At 43.9% G+C, this 22,980-nt stretch overlaps 1 protein-coding gene across 1 annotated transcript in view; it reads right to left on the bottom strand.

Annotated features, from left to right (window-relative positions):
- LOC124037801 (transient receptor potential cation channel subfamily M member 1-like) overlaps positions 1 to 22,980 on the bottom strand; it is a 126,447-nt gene that overhangs the window by 65,706 nt on the left and 37,761 nt on the right. Inside the window, 6 exon segments of the mRNA XM_046352914.1 lie at positions 1,130 to 1,253; positions 1,375 to 1,549; positions 4,336 to 4,507; positions 4,727 to 4,851; positions 12,618 to 12,831; positions 15,016 to 15,223. Coding sequence (XP_046208870.1) covers positions 1,130 to 1,253; positions 1,375 to 1,549; positions 4,336 to 4,507; positions 4,727 to 4,851; positions 12,618 to 12,831; positions 15,016 to 15,223 — 1,018 coding nt within the window.

Here is a 22,980-nt window from a genome sequence, read left to right as displayed (position 1 = left end):
ACAATAGGTCCAACGCACCTATTTTATCTCAATTTCAAATCATTTCTGGGTAGCAATTAAGAACCTTTCTGTAATTGTTATCAATTAAAATTGTCAAAAATAAACAAAAATATCTTCTTAGCAAAGAGCAATTTCTCAAGCAAGAATTTGGCTAGGACTGTCTGCAAGTGGTCTGAGTGAGGATGGGGTAATCTGAAAACTACATAGAGAGACTTGGAACTTTGTTTTCATTTGTCTATTAACTCATTTATCACCTGGTGATGTCACCAGTTATGCCAAAACCACATCCCACCAAAACATGCTGACATTTCTTTTTCACAATTTCACTGTATTATTCCAAACTTATAGTGTGGAAATATATCAAACAAAGGTACCATAGCAGCACCCACTCGTAGCACGCACTCCAGCAGGTATATCTCACCGGTCACCCCCAAAGCAAATTCTTCCTTTGGACGCCTCTCCTTCCAGTTCTCTGCTGTCAGAGAACTGGAATGAACTGCAAAAATCTCTGAAGCATCTCCCTCACTAGCTTTAAGCCCCAGCTGTCAGAGCAGCTCACAGATCACTCCACCTGTATATATCTCATCTGTAAATAGCCCATCCAATCTACCTCATCCCCATACTGTATTTATTTATTTAACTTGCTCCTTTGCACCCCAGTATCTCTACTTGCACATTCATCTTCTGCACACCCTACCATTCCAGTGTTTAATTGCTATATTGTAATTACTTCGCCACCATGGCCTATTTATTGCCTAACCTCTCTTATCCTACCTCCTTTGCACATGCTGTTTAAAGATGTTTCTACTGTATAATTTACTATATGTTTGTTTTACTCCACGTGTAACTCTGTGTTGCTATATGTGTCGAACTGCTTTGCTTTATCTTGGCCAGGTCGCAGTTGTGAATGAGAACTTGTTCTCAACTAGCCTACCTGGTTAAATAAAGGTGAAATAAAAAAGATAAACCACGTTTTTGACAGCAAATGGGCCTTTAAAGTAAATATTTTAGTTCAATGATGTATATTTTTTATGTGATCCAATGTGATTAGTTATATACACATGTATTTTATGTCATTGAATTTAATTAGCTAAAAAGTAGATCCTATTTGAGTTACTCCTCTACTCACCAGCTCCTTCTTCTTCATGCACTCCATGACCATGAGCAGGATCTGCTGTGATTGGCTCTTACTATAGTTGAAGGTCTTCTGTATGGTCACCAGCAGCTGGTCCCTCACGTCGTCAGTTATCAGACTTTAGAAGGAGGGAGTGATTTAGTAGTAGTACAGGACGAAGAAGAATGAGAAGAAGAAGAAATGAAGAATTGAGTGAAGAAGAAAGACTAGAAGCAGTAGATAGACAGGTCTATCCTCACCCTCCCTCCTCGCAGTATTTGTGAGCGAAGGACATGATGTCCGATGCCCTCCCGCTGCCATCACAGACCACCACGGGGACGGGAGGTTCCTCCTTCAGACTCTCCAGGGTGATGGAGATGACATTAGGACCTCCCTCTACTATCAGACACACCAACGGGACCCCCTGGCCCAGGCCTGCAACACACAGTAACAAACACAAAATTAAATACAATAGAATTATCACAGTGAAATATGTTTGTTAATGTTCCAATTATTCGCAAAGGGGATGGTTTACCAACTGGCGATTTGATACAAAAATAAAATGTCTTTCAAAAATGTAATTCATACAACACAAGAATGGATATTGGCATCCCGGCAACATAATTACAGGATGGCCATCTTGGTCAGAGAATGGTTCATTCTCTGGCCAGACCATCAGTGTTGGGGGGGTTGAAGTCAGAGGTGAAAGCTGAGCATCCCTTTGCTGTCCCTGCCTTATCACAATCTCCAAGCATAGGATGACAAAGGGAAACCCACAGGTCACAGATAATAACACACTCCAGGACTCCACATTGGGGAAGACTGGCGGTGGAGGGGAGGGCTGCTGTTCTACAGGCTCCTAACCAACTGTCAGGACCCGGCTATGAACCCAAGGCTCCGGAGTGAGAAACAGTCACTTAACCAACTGAGCCACGAATAGTCGGCAGAACCCACAAGATGAGGCAGACACAGCAGTACTTGAGACGGTGTATTTAATAAAGTAAAAAGTGAAGTTCTTCAGGAAAACATGTAACTCCACAACCTCAAAAGGAATCCTACAAGAACAAAGGTAATCCTCCAAGACAAAAAAGGTAAATCCACAAGGTGGAAGGTAAAGCACAAAAAGCCTCAAAAGATACTCAAAAAACAAACAAACAAGAACAAAAAAACAGAATTCCACAAGAGAGTCCACCGGGATCAACAAGAGTTCACAGAGTACTAGGGCTGGGTGCTAACATACAAACACAGAGCAAAGAACAGAGGAAAACAAAGGGTTTAAATACAATCAGGGTAAACGAGGCACAGGTGCAAATAATAATGGGGATCAAGGGAAAACAAAAGGTCAAAAGGCACAATGGGGGCATCTAGTGACCAAAAACCGGAACAACCCTGGCCAAATCCTGACACCAACTGTACTATTTTGTGTGTTTTTTCACATTATTTGTAATTTATTTTGTACATAATGTTGCAGCAATCGTATCTTATGACCGAAAAGAGCTTCTGGATATCACAAGAGTGATTACTCACCTCGAACTGGACGAAGATAATATACAGTTGGCTTGGTTTTCCATGTATAGGCAGGACAGAACAGTTACGTCTGGTAGACGAGGGGTGGGGGTGTGTGTCTATTTGTCAGTAATAGCTGGTGCGTGATGTCTAATACTAAAGAGATCTCCAGGTATTAATCACCTGAGGTAGAGTACCTCATGAGTAACTGTAGACCACACTATCTACCAAGAGAGTTTTCATGTATATATTTCATTGCCGTTTATTTTACACCACAAAACGATGCTGACATTAAGACTCAACAAGCTGTAAGCAAACAAGACAATGCTCATCCTAAATTTTACTACAACTTACCTTGACTAAGCTGTACCCCAGCACATTGACTCAGAACCAGTACCCCCTGTATATAGCCTCAGTATTATAATTTTATTGCGTAACTTTTATTTAATGTTTTACTTTAGTTTATTTAGTAAATAATTGTCTTATCTCTGTTCTTGAACTGCATTGTTGGTTAAGGGCTTGTAAGTAAGCATTTCATGGTAAGGTCTACAAATGTTGTATTTCACATGGTCTCTCCTATCATTGCTATGCAGACGACACACAATTAATCTTCTCCTTTCCCCCTTCTGATGACCAGGTGGCGAATCGCATCTCTGCATGTCTGGCAGACATATCAGTGTGGATGACGGATCACCACCTCAAGCTGAACTTCGGCAAGACGGAGCTGCTCTTCCTCCCGGGGAAGGACTGCCCGTTCCATGATCTCGCCATCACGGTTGACAACTCCATTGTGTCCTCCTCCCAGAGCGCTAAGAACCTTGGCGTGATCCTGGACAACACCCTGTCGTTCTCAACTAACATCAAGGCGGTGGCCCGTTCCTGTAGGTTCATGCTCTACAACATCCGCAGAGTACGACCCTGCCTCACACAGGAAGCGGCGCAGGTCCTAATCCAGGCACTTGTCATCTCCCGTCTGGATTACTGCAACTCGCTGTTGGCTGGGCTCCCTGCCTGTGCCATTAAACCCCTACAACTCATCCAGAACGCCGCAGCCCGTCTAGTGTTCAACCTTCCCAAGTTCTCTCACGTCACCCCGCTCCTCCGCTCTCTCCACTGGCTTCCAGTTGAAGCTCGCATCCGCTACAAGACCATGGTGCTTGCCTACGGAGCTGTGAGGGGAACGGCACCTCAGTACCTCCAGGCTCTGATCAGGCCCTACACCCAAATAAGGGCACTGCGTTCATCCACCTCTGGCCTGCTCGCCTCCCTACCACTGAGGAAGTACAGTTCCCGCTCAGCCCAGTCAAAACTGTTCGCTGCTCTGGCTCCCCAATGGTGGAACAAACTCCCTCACGACGCCAGGACAGCGGAGTCAATCACCACCTTCCGGAGACACCTGAAACCCCACCTCTTTAAGGAATACCTAGGATAGGATAAAGTAATCCTTCTCACCCCCCCCCCCTTAAAATATGTAGATGCACTATTGTAAAGTGGCTGTTCCACTGGATGTCATAAGGTGAATGCACCAATTTGTAAGTCGCTCTGGATAAGAGCGTCTGCTAAATGACTTAAATGTTAAATGTAATGGTAAGGTCTACAAATGTTGTATTTCATGTTGTATTTGGTGCATGTGACAAATAACATTTGATTTTATCATTAGTGGACTCAATCAATCTAATTTGATTCGTAGGCTGAGTTCTGTATGGTTGACTTACGTGTGTTGATCTTCTGCAGTGAGATGTGTTTTTCCAGCTGGCGGCGTAGCTTCACCTCCGCTCCGTACTTCCCTGTAGTGCCGTTGTCGGCCAGGATGAAGTGGGAGTGGCTGTTGTTCAGGACAGACAGCTTGGACAGCGGGTTGGACATGGTCTGGTACGGCCGTGTTACCTGGTGAGAAGGAAGAAGAAATACAATATCGCTGACTGAGGAACACATACCAAAAAACAGCATACTGGAAAACACTTTCTCTCGTGATATATGCCTGGGTATGCTTTACAACAGATAACTGGTGCTTGGAGTAATGGAGTGAATGGTCACAGGTGTGAATGATTCATGGCTGATTGTGGTGCTAAGAGGGGGACTGAGCAACTGGCTTGTAACACTTACATCTCTACCGATGAGGTCCTCCTTGTTCTCTATGATGCCCCAGGGAGCGATACCGATGGCACATACCTTCCCTCTGGACTTAGAGGAGTGGTCCTTCAGGGCATCCCCCACGTGACGAATCACACCTATAGGACAGAAGAAGAAGAACAATTAAGAACCAGGGGACATAACCAGAAGGATGAACCAGAATGAGGAAGTAGAATGATGAAGCCAAATGAGGAAGCAGAATGATGAACCCAAATGAGGAAGCAGAAGGATGAACCCGAATGAGGAAGTAGAAGGATGAACCCGAATGAGGAAGCAGAAGGATGAACCTTAATGAGGAAGCAGAAGGAAGAACCGAAATGAGGAAGCAGAAGGATGAACCTTAATGAGGAAGCAGAAGGATGAACCAGAATGAGGAAGCAGAAGGATGAACCCAAATGAAGAAGCAGAAGGATGAACCTTAATGAGGAAGCAGAAGGATGAACCTTAATGAGGAAGCAGAAGGATGAACCCGAATGAGGAAGCAGAAGGATGAACCCGAATGAGGAAGCAGAAGGATGAACCCGAATGAGGAAGCAGAAGGATGAACCTTAATGAGGAAGCAGAAGGATGAACCCGAATGAGGAAGCAGAAGGATGAACCTTAATGAGGAAGCAGAATGAACCTGAATGAGGAACCAGAAGGATGAACCAGAATGAGTAACCAGGATGAGGAACCAGAATGTTGAAACCTGGGATGGAACCAGGATGAGGAACCAGAAGGATGAACCAGAATGTTGAAACCTGGGATGGAACCAGGATGAGGAACCAGAAGGATGAACCAGGCGGTGGAACCAGATGGATGAACCAGAAGGATTAACCATAATTAGGAACTTGATGGATGAACCAGAAAGACAAACCAGGGTACGGAACAAGGTGGATGAACCAGAAGGAAGCTAGGTAACTTATATGAGACAATGGACTTAGAGGAATGGTCCTTCAGGGCATCCCTCATCTGACGGATCACACCTATAGGCCATAAGAAGAAGAATGAAGAACCAGGGGATATAACCAGAATGAGGAACCAGAAGAATGAAACAGAAGGATGAACAAGGATGAACCAAAACTGAGAAATCGGTGGAGAATATTACCAGAATGAGGAACCAGAAGAATGAAACAGAAGGATGAACAAGGATGAACCAAAACTGAGAATTGGTGAGGGAGGTGACCAACAACCTGATGGTCACTCTGACAGAGCTCTACAGTTCCTCTCTGGAGATGGGAGAACATTCCAGAAGGACAACCATCTCTGCAGCACTCCACCATTCAGGCCTTTATGGTAGTGGCCAGACGGAAGCAACTGCTCAGTAAAAGGCACATGACAGCCTGCTTGGAGTTTGCCAAAAGGCACCTAAAGACTAAGACCATGAGAAACACGATTGTCTGGCCTGATGAAACCACGATTGAACTCTTTGTTCTGAATGCCAAACGTCATGTCTGCAGTAAACCTGACACCATCCCTACGGTGAAGCATGGTGGTGGCAGCATCATGCTGTGGGGATGTTTTCAGAGGCAGCGACTGGGAGACTAGTCAGGATCAAGCAAATATGAATGAAGCAAAGTTCAGAGAGATCCTTGATGAAAACCTGCTCCAGAGCGCTCAGGACCTCAGACTGGGTCGAAGGTTCACTTTACAACAGGACAACAACCCTAAGCACACAGCCAATACAACAGAGGAATCACTTCAGGATCTATGTCCTTGAGTGGCCCAGTCAAAGCCCGGACTTGAACCCGATCAACATCTCTGGAGAGACCTGAAAAAGGTTGTGCAGCAAGGCTCCCCATCCAACCTGACAGAGCTTGAGAAGATCCTCAGAGGAGAATGGGAGAAACTCCACAAATACAGGTGTGCCAAACTTAATCACTGACAAAGGTGCTTCAACAAAGTACTGAGGAAAGGGTCTGAATACTTATGAAAATGTGATATTTCAGATTTTGTATTTTTTATAAATTAGCAAACATTTCTAAAAACCTGTTTTTGCTTTGTCATTATTGGGTGTTATGTTGATTGTTGAGGGATACAAAATATTTAATCAATTTTAAGCTGTAACCTACCAAAATCTGTAAAAAGTCAAGGGGTCTGAATACTTTCTGAATGCACTGTATGTGGTGTCAAACTGGATCAGAACATCTATTGCTTTCTCAGCCAGGCATTGGTCGTGAGGTGATCTGCTGCTAAACAGCAGCCCTGCAGAGTGTTGGTCGTGGATTGATCTGCTGCTAAACAGCAGCCCTGCAGAGTGTTGGTCGTGGAGTGATCTGCTGCTAAACAGCAGCCCTGCAGAGTGTGGGTCGTGGAGTGATCTGCTGCTAAACAGCAGCCCAGCAGAGTGTGGGTCGTGGAGTGATCTGCTGCTAAACAGCAGCCCTGCAGAGTGTGGGTCATGGAGTGATCTGCTGCTAAACAGCAGCCTTGCAGAGTGTGGGTCGTGGAGTGATCTGCTGCTAAACAGCAGCCCTGCAGAGTGTGGGTCGTGGAGTGATCTGCTGCTAAACAGCAGCCCAGCAGAGTGTGGGTTGTGGAGTGATCTGCTGCTAAACAGCAGCCCAGCAGAGTGTGGGTCATGGATTGATCTACTGCTAAACAGCAGCCCAGCAGAGTGTGGGTTGTGGAGTGATCTGCTGCTAAACAGCAGCCCAGCAGAGTGTGGGTTGTGGAGTGATCTGCTGCTAAACAGCAGCCCAGCAGAGTGTGGGTCGTGGATTGATCTGCTGCTAAACAGAAGCCCAGCAGAGTGTGGGTCGTGGAGTGATCTGCTGCTAAACAGCAGCCCAGCAGAGTGTGAGTCGTGGGGTGATCTGCTGCTAAACAGCAGCCCAGCAGAGTGTGGGTCGTGGAGTGATCTGCTGCTAAACAGCAGCCCAGCAGAGTGTGGGTCGTGGAGTGATCTGCTGCTAAACAGCAGCCCTGCAGAGTGTGGGTTGTGGAGTGATCTGCTGCTAAACAGCAGCCCAGCAGAGTGTGGGTCGTGGAGTGATCTGCTGCTAAACAGCAGCCCAGCAGAGTGTGGGTCGTGGAGTGATCTGCTGCTAAACAGCAGCCCTGCAGAGTGTGGGTCGTGGAGTGATCTGCTGCTAAACAGCAGCCCTGCAGAGTGTTGGTCGTGGAGTGATCTGCTGCTAAACAGCAGCCCTGCAGAGTGTTGGTCGTGGAGTGATCTGCTGCTAAACAGCAGCCCTGCAGAGTGTTGGTCGTGGAGTGATCTGCTGCTATACAGCAGCCCTGCAGAGTGTTGGTCGTGGAGTGATCTGCTGCTAAACAGCAGCCCTGCAGAGTGTTGGTCGTGGAGTGATCTGCTGCTAAACAGCAGCACTGCAGAGTGTTGGTCGTGGAGTGATCTGCTGCTAAACAGCAGCCCTGCAGAGTGTTGGTCGTGGAGTGATCTGCTGCTAAACAGCAGCCCAGCAGAGTGTGGGTCGTTGTTACGGATACAAGTATCCTGTGTGTGTGTTTCTTTCTCTCCTTCTCCCCTCACAGGTGAAAATCATCACTCCCCAATCAGTCACCAATCAATCATCAATCAGAAGACACACCTCCTCCTGTTTCCTACCCAATCACAGTTCCTTTCCCTTGGTTTAAAAACCCTGTCAGTTGCCCTTAAGCTCAATCTCTCTGTAAATGCCATGTCTGTAGGTCTCTGTGTTTCACTCTCTCTTTGTGTATTAACCTCTTTTTGTTTCAGCACCTCCATATCACTTTGTCATCACCTGTGAGTATTGTTTTTGGTTATGGTGTTTGATTGTTTTCTGGTGGGAAAAGGGGAAACCAAGACAAGTCGCCCATGGGCATACACTACCTGTAGGTGAACTTTGTTAAATACACTAGTTAGAACTGGGCGGACCACCCACTGTATTTTTGGTTAGTTAGCTGTTAAAGTAGGCTAGTTTAGGGGTGTTTTTGAATACTTATTGTTTCTTCCCTTGGGTCCAGCTCAGCCCCTTTTAACTGCTCCCCCCATTACCGTGTGTTTACAAATGAACCTTGAGTTTGACGGTAGATTTCAGTTGTCATAGTTATTTCATTCTCACTTTTACTTTGTCACTATTAGAATTTGTATGAGTTATGTTACGGGTCTCATTACCATCCCCCCCCTAGACTGTCGGGCCAAAAGGGATTCGTAACATTGTGATCTGCTGCTGAACAGCAGCCCTGCAGAGTGTGGGTCGTGGAGTGATCTTCAAGAAAACTGCATAAAAAAAATATCCTGCAAAACGTGAAGTACATTTGCATCTTCCACCCAATAGCGCAGCTGAACACAGAGCGCAGCTGAACACAGAGCGCAGCTGAACACAGAGAACACAGAGCGCAGTTGCATTTGGCCAAAATCAATTCCAGCAATTAATAAATAATTAGAAATGTAATCTGACTCATCGTGGCCCAGAAAGGCTGCTTTAGAGAGATCATCAGAAACCTCAACTATACTACAAACACATGGCTCTGGCCATGATCTTATTCACACTGAGGTGCTTGGGTACAGGAAGTGAGAAATCTGAGGTTGGTATATTTTCAAACCATTCCCAATTGAAATCCCATTGCGATATGAATGAAGATTCACTTCCTAGGGCTTCCACTAGATGTCAACCGTCTATACAACTGTCTATTTGAATGAGGCTTCTTCTGTGTTGTGGGACTGAATAAGAGCAGAATGAGCCATGTGTCTGGCAGTCAGCCATTTCCTGGTCACGCGTATTCCACATGATATCCACTTGCGTTCCGTTCCTCCTCAAGACACAAAGGAATTCTCTGACTCGAACATTATTGAAGATTTATGACAAAAACATCCTAATGATTGATTCTGTACTTAGTTTGAAATGTTTCTTCGACCTGTAATATAACTTTTTGAAGATTTTGTCCGAAAAAATGGTTGACCAGCACCAGCGTTTGGATAGATGTACCAAACGCGCTAACAAAAGTAGCTAATTGGACACAAATAACGGACATTAGACCTGGGATTTCTGGGAGTGCATTCTGATGAAGATCAAATGTAAGGGAATACTTGGCATGTAATTTATGGTTTATGTTGACTACAACATTGTGGCTAATTTGACTTGATTGTTCAGATTTTTTAATGTTTTGCTTTTTCTGTGAAGTTTTTCTGAAATCTGACACAGCGGTTGCATTAAAGACAGGTATATCTAGAATTCCATGTGTAGAACTTGTATTATCATCTACATTTATGATGAGCATCTGTTGAATCGATGTGGCTATGCAAAATCACTGGCTATTTTTGGAACTAGTGAATGTAACGCGCCAATGTAAACTCAGATTTGTTGATATAAATATGAACTTTATCAAACAAAACATACTTGTATTGTGTAACATGAAGTCCTATGAGTGTCGTCTGATCAAGATCATCAAAGGTCAGTGATTAATTGTATCTCTTTGTGCTTTTTGTGACTCCTCTCTTTGGCTGGGAAAATGGCTGTTTTTATTGTGGTTTGGTGGTGACCTAACATAATCGTTTGTGGTGCTTTCGCTGAAAAGCATATTGGAAATCGGACACTGTGGTGGGAATAACAATAAGATTACCTTTAAAACGGTATAAGATACATGTTTGTTTGAGGAATTTTAATCATGAGATTTCTGTTTTGAATTTGGCGCCCTGCAATTTCACTGGCTGTTGTCATATCATCCCGTTAATGGGATTGCAGCCCAAAGAGGTTTTAACTAACCTCCAGACGAGCTTCCGTGGACTCCAACTGCTCTTAAACGCAAGTAAAACTAAATGCCTGCCCGCCCATCCAGCATCACTACTCTGGACGGCTCTGACTTAGAAAACACAATTACAAATACCTAGGTGTCTGGTTAGACTGTAAACTCTCCTTCCAGACTCACATTAAGCATCTCCAATCCAGAATTAAACCTAGAATTAGCTTCATATCGTAACAAAGCATCCTTCACTCATGCTGCCAAACATACCCTCGTTTAAACTGACTATCCTACCGATCCTCGACTTCGGTGATGTCATCTATAAAATTGCCTCCAACACTACTCAGCAAACTGGATGTAGTCTATCACAGTGCCATCCATTTTGTCACCAAAGCCCCATACACTACCCACCATTGCGACCTGTACGCTCTCGTTGGTTGGCCCTCGCTTCATATTATTTGCCAAGCCCCGCCTTATCTCAGCACACTGGTCAACATAGCAGCTCCCACTCGTAGCACGCGCTCCAGCAGGTATACCTCACTGATGTACCCCCAAAGCCAACTCCTCCTTTGGTCGTCTTCCCTTCCAGTTCTCTGCTGCCCATGACTGGAACAAATTGCAAAAATCTCTGAAGCTGGAGACTCACATCTCCCTCACTAGCTTTAAGCACCAGCTGTCAGAGCAGCTTACAGATAACTACTCCTGTGCATAGCCCATCTGTAAACAGCCCATCTATCTACATACCTCATCCCCATACTGTATTTATTTATTTATTTATCTTGCTCCTTTGCACCCCAGTATCTCTACTTGCACATTAATCTTCTGCACATCTACCATTCCAGTGTTTAATTGCTATATTGTAATTACTTCGCCACGATGGCCTATTTCTGCCTTAACTCTCTTATCTTACCTCATTTGCACTAACTGTATATACACTTTGTTTTCTTTTTTTCTACTTTATTATTGACTATGTTTTGTTTATTCCATGTGTAACTCTGTTGTATGTGTCGAATTGCTATGCTTTATCTTGGCCAGGTCGCAGTTGCAAATGAGAACTTGTTCTCAACTAGCCTACCTGGTTAAATAAAGAAAATAAATACAAAACCCGACCTACACTACAGCAGATGAATATACAGATCTAACACACGATCTTTAGTACTATCTGACCTCTGACCTCTGTAATCCATGTTTCCCTTCTGACATGGCTGAATTAATATCATGTGTATCACCATGGGAAGATTTGATGTGAGTGATATTTAAGCAGCAGGCCAGGATTCAAGAGACCTGTGCACTGTAAATTACTTTAAAAGGTGATTTCTGTTTGAGCCAACTTCAGAGTTTACAGCGAACCTGATTCCTGTAAATATATGGGATGTGGCCTAAATCTATGGGATGTGGCCTAAATCTATGGGATGTGGCCTAAATCTATGGGATGTGGCCTAAATCTATGGGATGTGGCCTAAATCTATGGGATGTGGCCTAAATCTATGGGATGGGATGGCCTAAATCTATGGGATGTGGCCTAAATCTATGGGATGTGGCCTAAATCTATGGGATGTGGCCTAAATCTATGGGATGAAATGGGATGTGGCCTAAATCTATGGGATGTGGCCTAAATCTATGGGATGTGGCCTAAATCTATGGGATGTGGCCTAAATCTATGGGATGTGGCCTAAATCTATGGGATGTGGCCTAAATCTATGGGATGTGGCCTAAATCTATGGGATGTGGCCTAAATCTATGGGATGTGGCCTAAATCTATGGGATGTGGCCTAAATCTATGGGATGTGGCCTAAATCTATGGGATGTGGCCTAAATCTATGGGATGTGGCCTAAATCTATGGGATGTGGCCTAAATCTATGGGATGTGGCCTAAATCTATGGGATGTGGCTAAATCTATGGGATGTGGCCTAAATCTATGGGATGTGGCCTAAATCTATGGGATGTGGCCTAAATCTATGGGATGTGGCCTAAATCTATGGGATGTGGCCTAAATCTATGGGATGTGGCCTAAATCTACGGGATGTGGCCTAAATCTATCACTTTGCTCAGGTTGTTAATCGTGTTGAGTCTGTGTTGAATTGAATCTGGGCCTCATTCTCTCAATGGTATTCCTGTTCTGAACTATAAAGTGAGTCTCTCCATTGTTAAGGGTCAGGGTAGCTTATACAGAGCATCATGGGTAATGTAGTTCATCATGCTATAGCAGGTACCCACCAGTGCTGACTCCACCAGTGAAGATCCATGCTCCGGTGGTGACTGCAGCCTTGATGAGTCCCTTCCCTAAAACCTGTTTGAGTTTGGGCTGCAGGTCAAAGTTCTGCAGGCCTCCGTGGATGGAGATGAGCAGGTTGGGGAGTTCCAGCTGCCAGTCTTTCACCATCAGTTGGAGCAGATTGTCTGGCTTAGAGTCATGGGACACTCTGATGTACTGGAAGGGGAGAGAAATAGTTCAAATCTGTGCTCTACACATTGCAGAAATTATTTTACCTAAAAACAAGAAAGGGCTCTCCTGCAGGGACAAGCGCGCAGAAGAAAATATTTGTTGGTTTGGGGGACGTTTGTTGAATTCTGTATGCAAGCTCTTGTGGTTGTGTTGTGGATGGAGCATAACTAGTCTAGTGTAGTTATAATTGTGGGTGTGGTGTGTTGGATTCATTTGATTGTGCTTATTTTTGGGACGGTGCAGTTATGGTGTGGTTTTGCGTGGTTGTGGTATTGAGTGGTTGTGGTGAGGAGTAGTTGTGTTGTAGTTATGTTGTGGTATTGAATAGCTGTGGTGTGGTTGTGGTATTGAGTAGGTGTGGTTGTGGTATTGAGTGGTTGTGGTGTGGAGTAGTTGTGTTGTAGTTATGGTGTGGTTGTGGTATTGAGTAGCTGTGGGTGTGATATTGAGTAACTGTGGTGTGGTTGTGCTGTGGTTGTGGTATTGAGTAGCTGTGGGTGTGGTTGTGGTATTGAGTGGTTGTGGTGTGGAGTAGTTGTGTTGTAGTTATGGTGTGGTTGTGGTATTGAGTAGCTGTGGTGTGGTTGTGGTATTGAGTAGCTGTGGTGTGGTTGTGATATTGAGTAGCTGTGGTATTGAGTGGGTGTGGTTGTGGTATTGAGTGGGTGTGGTTGTGGTATTGAGTAGGTGTGGTTGTGGTATTGAGTAGGTGTGGTTGTGGTATTGAGTAGGTGTGGTTGTGGTATTGAGTAGGTGTGGTTGTGGTATTGAGTAGGTGTGGTGTGGTTGTGGTATTGAGTAGCTGTGGTTGTGGTATTGAGTAGCTGTGGTGTGGTTGTGGTATTGAGTAGGTGTGGTTGTGGTATTGAGTAGCTGTGGTATTGAGTGGGTGTGGTTGTGGTATTGAGTAGGTGTGGTGTGGTTGTGGTATTGAGTAGCTGTGGTGTGGATGTGGTATTGAGTAGCTGTGGTGTGGATGTGGTATTGAGTAGCTGTGGTGTGGTTGTGGTATTGAGTAGCTGTGGTGTGGTTGTGGTATTGAGTAGCTGTGGTGTGGATGTGGTATTGAGTAGCTGTGGTGTGGATGTGGTAGTGGGCTGTGGTGTGGATGTGGTATTGAGTGGTGGTGTGGTGTGTTGTGGTATTGAGTGGGTGTGGTATTGAGTGGGTGTGGTTGTGGTATTGAGTGGGTGTGGTTGTGGTATTGAGTGGGTGTGGTTGTGGTATTGAGTAGCTGTGGTGTGGTTGTGGTATTGAGTAGCTGTGGTGTGGTTGTGGTATTGAGTAGCTGTGGTGTGGTTGTGGTATTGAGTAGCTGTGGTGTGGGTGTGGTTGTGGTATTGAGTAGCTGTGGTGTGGTATTGAGTAGCTGTGGTGTGGTTTTGAGTAGCTGTGGTGTGGTTTTGAGTAGCTGTGGTGTGGTTTTGAGTAGCTGTGGTGTGGTTTTGAGTAGCTGTGGTGTGGTTTTGAGTAGCTGTGGTGTGGTTGTGGTTTTGAGTAGCTGTGGTGTGGTTGTGGTTTTGAGTAGCTGTGGTGTGGTATTGAGTAGCTGTGGTGTGGTTGTGGTATTGAGTGGTTGTGGTATTGAGTAGCTGTGGTGTGGTTGTGGTATTGAGTGGTTGTGGTTTTGAGTAGCTGTGGTGTGGTATTGAGTAGCTGTGGTGTGGTTGTGGTATTGAGTAGCTGTGGTGTGGTTTGAGTAGCTGTGGTGTGGTATTGAGTAGCTGTGGTGTGGTTGTGGTATTGAGTGGTTGTGGTATTGAGTAGCTGTGGTATGGTGTACTTGTGGTGTGGTTATGGTATGGAGTAGTTGTGTTATTGTGGTTTGGAGTAGTTCTGGTGAGGTTGTGGTATGGAGCAGTTGTTGTGGTGTAGTTATGGTGTGGTATTGTTTAGTTATGGTGTAGTTATGGTGTAGTTATGGTGTATTTATGGTGTAGTTGTTTTGTAGTTGTGGTGTGGTATTGAGTGGTTGTGGTATTGAGTGGTTGTGGTATTGAGTGGTTGTGGTGTAGTTTTTATGTGGTGTAGTTTTTATGTGGTGTGGTATTGAATAGTTATGGTGCAGTTATGGTGTGTTTGGTGTAGTTATGGTGTGTTTGTGGTATGGTTCTGGTATGGTTGAGGTGTGGTAAAGCTGTTTATAGTTCGACAGGTCATAGGTCCTACCATTGCCTTGTTGATGAGGCCTCCACCCTGGAAGTCGATGGTCCCAAAGGCATCCGTGGGGGAGGTCTGTGTGTTTTTGGCCACAGACCACCTCTCCTGCTGGGGCGGGTCGATCTGGACTAGCTGATGGTTCTCTTCCGAAAGCTTGTTGGTCAGAGCGCCCAGCGGGATCACCACGTGCTGCGTTATGAGCTGACCACACGAACATCTACCGGGGGAGAGGGCACTAGACTAGTTAAGACAGCAGTGTAGGTCACTACACTAGTTAAGACAGCAGTGGACTGACGTGGCCCCATAGGGAAGCTGCCTGAAAGTAGTGTACACAGATCAAAACAAAATGTATTTGTAGCGTTCACAGACCTGCAGACGTTATCACAGGTTCAATTCTTATGTTTTCTAGCTCCAACAGTGCAGCAATATCTAGCAATACAATAACAATACCATTGTTTGCCCAAATAATCATACATTATTCATTAAGATATGCAAGGTTTTTTATACATATTTTTGTCAATAACTATATACAATCCAGATGGGTGCGTTGGAAATGCTAGTGGCAGTTAATCTGCTTCTGATCTGTGGATGGCACTGTGTGCTCTTTTTAAAGGATGGGTCCCAATCTCTCGGAGGCCTTAGGACCCAGGTAGACAGAGGTGGTCTGCCAGTCACTGTGACGGCAATCCAAATTGGGATGGGGGAGGTTTTAACGGGTGGAATAGTGGCGAACAATTGGAGGTTTCTCAGTAGCAGTGCAAATACCATGGTATGGCTATATGGACGCTCAATCATCTTGGTACTTTTTATTGGCATGTCAACAAAATACTGAGTAAAGGGTCTGAATACTTGTGTCATGACATGGCCCTCACCAAGAACTTGAGGCTGTAGGCGCTGCCAAAGGTTCTTCAACAAAGTACTGAGTAAAGTGTCTGAATACTTATGTAAATGTGATGTTTCAGTTTTTATTTTTAATACATTTGCAGAAAATTCTAAACCTTGTTTTTGCTTTGTCATCATGGGGTATTGTGTGTAGATTGCTGAGAGGAAAAAACTATTTAATCAATTTTAGAATAAGACTAACGTAACAAAATGTGGAAAAAGTGAAGGAGCTGAATATTTTCCAAATGTACTGTATATTATGAGAAATACTTTAATCTTGTATCATTATGGTAAAAGGTAGCAGTTATAATTATAATGGCTTAGCAGATAATAAGAAAAGATGATCAGTATTTACCTGGCTAAAAGAGAAGGAATATAATATCTATTGTTTAGGAAACTCACTATTGTAGAGGAAGGTGAGTAGAAAGTTGACTGGGGGGGTGAAATACACTTCTCCCATGGGTAAAGAAACTCAAAATGGGTGACGATCTTAATTAACAGTAATTCTGATCTGAATGTGCAAATTGTTAAAACATATATGCAATTAGATGGACTTTTTTGAATATGTTATCTGACCATAAACATATTTGGCTCATGTCCAAATAATGATTATCCACTTTTTGGAAAATATATATAATAGTTTATCAACCCTACAAGCAAAACGAGACCATATTATTCTGATGGGAGATTATAATACGGTTTTAAATGCCTCAATAGACCGTAAAGGAAATCATAGTACCACAGTCATTTTTCTATTTTATTTAACTCGTCAAGTCAGTTAAGAAAAAAATATGATTTACAATAACGGCCTCCCAGGGAACAGTAGGTTAACTGCCTTGTTCAGGGGCAGAACAATAGGTTTTTACCTTGTCAGCTCAGGGAGTCGATCCTGCAACCATTTTGGTTACTGGCCCAACGTTCTAACCACTAGGCTACCTACCGTCATGCACTTTAGGCAACCACAGATATCATGGGTATAATGGAACATACAGGCACCGGTTAGTTGGGCTGGTTTTTTAAATTCATTTTTTAAAATTGACCTTTATTTTACTAGGCAAGTCAGTTAAGAACAAATTCTTATTTTCATTGACGGCCTAGGAACAGTGGGTTAACTGCCTGTTCAGGAGCAGAATGACAGATTTGTAACTTGTCAGCTCGGGGATTTGAACTTGCAACCTTTCAGTTACTAGTCCAACGCTATAACCACTAGGCTACCCTGCCGCTTGAGGTAGTATGTACATGTATATATGGTTAAAGTAACTATGCATATATGATAAAGAGTAGCAGCAGCGTAAACGAGGGGTTGGGATGCACACAATATAAATAGTCCGGGTAGCCATTTGATTACCTGTTCAGGAGTCTTATGGCTTGGGGATAAAAAAAGTATTTTTCCTAGACTTGGCACTCCGGTACCACTTGCCATGCGGTAGTAGAGAGAACAGTCTATGACTGGGGTGGCTGGAGTTTGACAAGTTTTAGGGCCTTCCTCTGACTCTGCCTAGTATAGAGGTTCTGGACGTCAGGAAGTTGGACCCCGGTGACGTACCGGGCCGTACACACTACTCTCTGGTGCCTTGCGGTCAGAGGCAGAGCAGTTTCCATACCAGAAAGTGATGCAACCTGCCAGGATGCTCTCGATGTTGCAGCTGTATAACCTTTTGGGAATCTGAGGACCCATGCCAAATCTTTTCAGTCTCCTGAGGGGGAATAGACTTTGTCTCTTCATATCTTAGTGTGTTTGGACCATGATGGTTTGTTGGTGACGTAGACACCAAGGAAATTGAAACTCTCAACCTGCTCCACTGCAGCTCAGTCAATGAGAATGGGGTCGTGGTTGGTCCTCCTTTTCCTCTCTTCCACAATCGTCTCCTTTCTCTTGATCACATTGAGGGCACCACACGGTCAGGTCTCTGATCTCCATGTAGTCTCATCGTTGTTGGTGATCAAGTTTACCACTGTCATTCCATCGGCAAACTTGATGTTGGTGTTGGTGTTGGAGTCGTGCCAGGCCATGCAGTCGTGGTTGAACAGGGATTACAGGAGGGGACTGAGCACACACCCCTGAGGGGCTCCGTGTTGAGGATCAGTTTGGCAGATGTGTTGTTGCTTACCCTTATCACCTGGGGGCGGCCCGTCAGGAAGTTCAGGATCCAGTTGCAGAGGGAGGTGTTTAGTCCCAGGGTCCTTAGCTTAGTGATGAGCTTTGAGGGCACTATGGTGTTGAATGCTGAGCTGTAGTCAATGAACAGCATTCTCACATAGGTGTTCCTTTTTTCCAGGTGGGAAAGGGCAGTGTTGATTGCAATAGAGATTGCATCATCTGTGGATATGTACACAAATTAGTGTGTCGAGCATTTCTTGGATAATGGTGTCGATGTGTGCCATGACCAGCCTTCGTGGCTACAGACGGTTGGTAGTCATTTACGGAGGTTACCCTAGTGTTCTTGAGCATAGGGACAATGGTGGTCTGCTTGAAACATACAGTGCCTTGCGAAAGTATTCCGCCCCCTTGAACTTTGGGACCTTTTGCCACATTTCAGGCTTCAAACATAAAGATATAAAACTGTTTTTTTTGTGAAGAATCAACAAAAAGTGGGACACAATCATGAAGTGGAATGACATTTATTGGATATTTCAAACTTTTTTTAACAAATCAAAAACTGAAAGATTGGGCGTGCAAAATGATTCAGCCCCCTTAAGTGAAGACTTTGTAGCGCCACCTTTTGATGCAATTACAGCTGTAAGTCGCTTGGGGTATGTCTCTATCAGTTTTGCACATCGAGAGACTGACATTTTTTCCCATTCCTCCTTGCAAAACAGCTCGAGCTCAGTGAGGTTGGATGGAGAGCATTTGTGAACAGCAGTTTTCAGTTCTTTCCACAGATTCTCAATTGGATTCAGGTCTTGACTTTGACTTGGCCATTCTAACACCTGGATATGTTTAATTTTGAACCATTCCATTGTAGATTTTGCTTTATGTTTTGGATCATTGTCTTGTTGGTAAACAAATCTCCGTCCCAGTCTCAGGTCTTTTGCAGACTCCATCAGGTTTTCTTCCAGAATGGTCCTGTATTTGGCTCCATCCATCTTCCCATCAACTTGAACCATCTTCCCTGTCCCTGCTGAAGAAAAGCAGGCCCAAACCATGATGCTGCCACCACCATGTTTGACAGTGGGGATGGCGTGTTCAGGGTGATGAGCTGTGTTGCATTTACGCCAAACATAATGTTTTGTATTGTTGCCAAAAAGTTCAATTTTGTTTTCATCTGACCAGAGCACCTTCCACATGTTTGTGTCTCCCAGGTGGCTTGTGGCAAACTTTAAACAACACGTTTTATGGATTTCTTTAAGAAATGGCTTTCTTCTTGCCACTCTTCCATAAAGGCCAGATTTGTGCAATATACGACTGATTGTTGTCCTATGGACAGAGTCTCCCACCTCAGCTGTAGATCTCTGCAGTTCATCCAGAGTGATCATGGGCCTCTTGGCTGCATCTCTGATCAGTCTTCTCCTTGTATGAGCTGAAGGTTTAGAGGGACGGCCAGGTATTGGTAGATCTGCAGTGGTCTGATACTCCTTCCATTTCAATATTATCGCTTGCACAGTGCTCCTTGGGATGTTTAAAGCTTGGGAAATCTTCTTGTATCCAAATCCGGCTTTAAAATTCTTCACAACAGTATCTCGGACCTGCCTGGTGTGTTCCTTGTTCTTCATGATGCTCTCTGCGCTTTTAACGGACCTCTGAGACTATCACAGTGCAGGTGCATTTATACGGAGACTTGATTACACACAGGTGGATTGTATTTATCATCATTAGTCATTTAGGTCAACATTGGATCTTTCAGAGATCCTCACTGAACTTCTGGAGAGAGCTTGCTGCACTGAAAGTAAAGGGGCTAAATAATTTTGCACGCCCAATTTTTCAGTTTTTGATTTGTTAAAAAAGTTTGAAATATCCAATAAATGTTGTTCCACTTCATGATTGTGTCCCACTTGTTGTTGATTCTTCACAAAAAAAATAGTTTTATCTTTATGTTTGAAGCCTGAAATGTGGCAAAAGGTCGCAAAGTTCAAGGGGGCCGAATACTTTCGCAAGGCACTATACATTTACATTTACATTGAAGTCATTTAGCAGACGCTCTTTTCCAGAGCGACTTACAAATTGGTGCATTCACCTTATGACATCCAGTGGAACAGTCACTTTACAATAGTACATCTAAATCTTAAAGGGGGGTGAGAAGGATTACTTATCCTATCCTAGGTATTCCTTAAAGAGGTGGGGTTTCAGGTGTCTCCGGAAGGTGGTGATTGACTCCGCTGTCCTGGCGTCGTGAGGGAGTTTGTTCCACCATTGGGGGCCAGAGCAGCGAACAGTTTTGACTGGGCTGAGCGGGAACTGTACTTCCTCAGTGGTAGGGAGGCGAGCAGGCCAGAGGTGGATGAACGCAGTGCCCTTGTTTGGGTGTAGGGCCTGATCAGAGCCTGGAGGTACTGAGGTGCCATTCCCCGCACAGCTCCGTAGGCAAGCACCATGGTCTTGTAGCGGATGCGAGCTTCAACTGGAAGCCAGTGGAGAGAGCGGAGGAGCGGGGTGACGTGAGAACTTGGGAAGGTTGAACACCAGACGGGCTGCGGCGTTCTGGATGAGTTGTAGGCGTTTAATGGCACAGGCAGGGAGCCCAGCCAACAGCGAGTTGCAGTAATCCAGACTGGGAGATGACAAGTGCCTGGATTAGGACCTGCGCCGCTTCCTGTGTGAGGCAGGGTCGTACTCTGCGGATGTTGTAGAGCATGAACCTACAGGAACGGACCACCGCCTTGATGTTAGTTGAGAACGACAGGGTGTTGTCCAGGATCACGCCAAGGTTCTTAGCGCTCTGTATTGGTATTACAGACTCAGTCAGGGACAGGTTGAAAATGTCAGTGAAGTCCCTTGCCAGTTGGTCAGTGCATGCTCGGAGTACCCATCCTGGTAATCTGTTTTGCCCTGTGGCCGTGTGTATGTTTACAGGTCTTACTCATATCGGCTACGGAGAGCATGGTCACACAGTCATCTGGAACTGCTGATGCTCCCATGCATGCTTCAGTGTTACTTGCCTCGAGGCGAGCATAGAAGTAAAAATAGATAAGATTGTGCAATCATGAAAAAGATCATACCTGTCTATTTGTGGATAAATCACCCTGATTTAACTTTTTAGTCATATCGCAGTTTACGTATTTGCTTATGGCCTTGCATTCACCAAGCTACTTGTTTTATAATATGAGTAAAAATTATTCAACTTTATTTGGAACAGCAAGCCAGACTAAATTAAACAAGCTCATTTATATAATGAATTCAATGGGCAGAAATTAATATTAAAGCATGAGACCTCTCACTAAAGACATCAATCATAAACTAGTTATACTTCAAATCGAACTGGTTCTCTAGCAAATTAGTAAGAATGTCTCACCACAAGTTCAAGAATGGCCATTTTCCCTTTATTGCATTTTCAAATAACCAAAAGTGAGGCTGTAATTTGAATAATCTCCAAAATATCACAATTTTTAAAAAAGCCATAGAAAATGGATTGCAATTTCAGTTTAATCTTACCAGAAAAGACAGAACAACTATGAATATTGTATATTAAACTCAAATACACTCAATTCTTTAAAAAATGTATTTTAAAATAACTTTAAAATAAAGTTATAATCTGTAAATTATGCCATAAATAGGACTGGGGGAGTTATGTCACACATGCAGCTAACATATGTCTGCTCTACTCAAAATTGCAACCAACTAATTGCAGCACTACCGTAAACATGTAAGAGGCAAGTGGAAGGGGGATAAGGTAAGGAACTTGTCTGTCGGCCCTCCATTACATTTAAGTCATTTAGCAGACGCTCTTATCCAGAGCGACTTACAAATTGGTGCATTCACCTTATGACATCCAGTGGGACAGTCACTTTACAATAGTGCATCTAAAACTTAAGGGGGGGGTGAGAGGGATTACTTATCCTATCCTAGGTATTCCTTAAAGAGGTGGGGTTTCAGGTGTCTCCGGAAGGTGGTGATTGACTCCGCTGTCCTGGCGTCACAAAAAGTATTGTGATTAGTGAAAAGTAAACCAGCTTCATTTAAGGACCAAAAAATTGACCGCTGTTCCATATAGATTGCAAAATAGTTGGGTAGAGATTTGATGCACCGATTCCATGGCACATGGATTATGATCTAATGCACAAAACAATGCTGGATTAAAAACTGAGTTTTTTTTTTATTGAAGTTATTATAGAAAATTCTTACAAACAATATAATGTTACCTATATGAGGGTTACAAAGATCCCAGCTCTGCAGATTTTGTCGCAAAGAGTCATTAGATCATTTATTTTGGTACTGTCCATATGTAGCTTGTTTTTCGTCACAGGTTTAGGAATGGCTGAAAATTGCAATATTTACCTGGAGCTACTGTAACTCTGCATATAGCACTGCTGGGTGATTTGAAAATTCATAGTCATTTGATCAATAATATCATAATACTGTTAGCAAAAATGGTATATTTAATTTATAATATGTAGACTCTATGAGAATATAAAGGTTCAGAATGTTTGAAACATCACTGTACAGTTGAAAAACTATATGACAAATAGAAATCAAAACTGGATGGTGTTCAGAGATAGATGGGAGGGGTTGAGGGTAGCTGAAGGATGGACTAAAATAAGCAAAAAGATAAATACTGTAAAATGTATATAAACTCGGCAAAAAAGAAAAGAGAATTCGTAAAAATCAGACGGAAGGCAATTAAGCTCACGGTTATGAAAAAACTTAGGACACTAAAGAGGCCTTTCTACGGACTCTGGAAAACACCAAAAGAGTGATGCCCAGGGTCCCTGCTCATCTGCCTTAATGTGCTTTAGGCATGCTGCAAGGTGGCATGAGGACTGCAGATGTGGCAAGGGCAAAAATTGCAATGTCTGTACTGTGAGACGCCGAAGACAGTACTACAGGGAGTCAGGACGGACAGATGATCGTCCTTGCAGTGGCAGACCACGTGTAACATCTGCACAGGATCGGTGCATCCCAACATCACACCTGCGGGACAGGTACAGGATGGCAGC

This window comes from Oncorhynchus gorbuscha, linkage group LG01, assembly GCF_021184085.1.
Source record: "Oncorhynchus gorbuscha isolate QuinsamMale2020 ecotype Even-year linkage group LG01, OgorEven_v1.0, whole genome shotgun sequence".
Lineage (NCBI taxonomy): Eukaryota > Metazoa > Chordata > Actinopteri > Salmoniformes > Salmonidae > Oncorhynchus > Oncorhynchus gorbuscha.
This window is presented reverse-complemented; position numbering and strand designations above follow the sequence as displayed.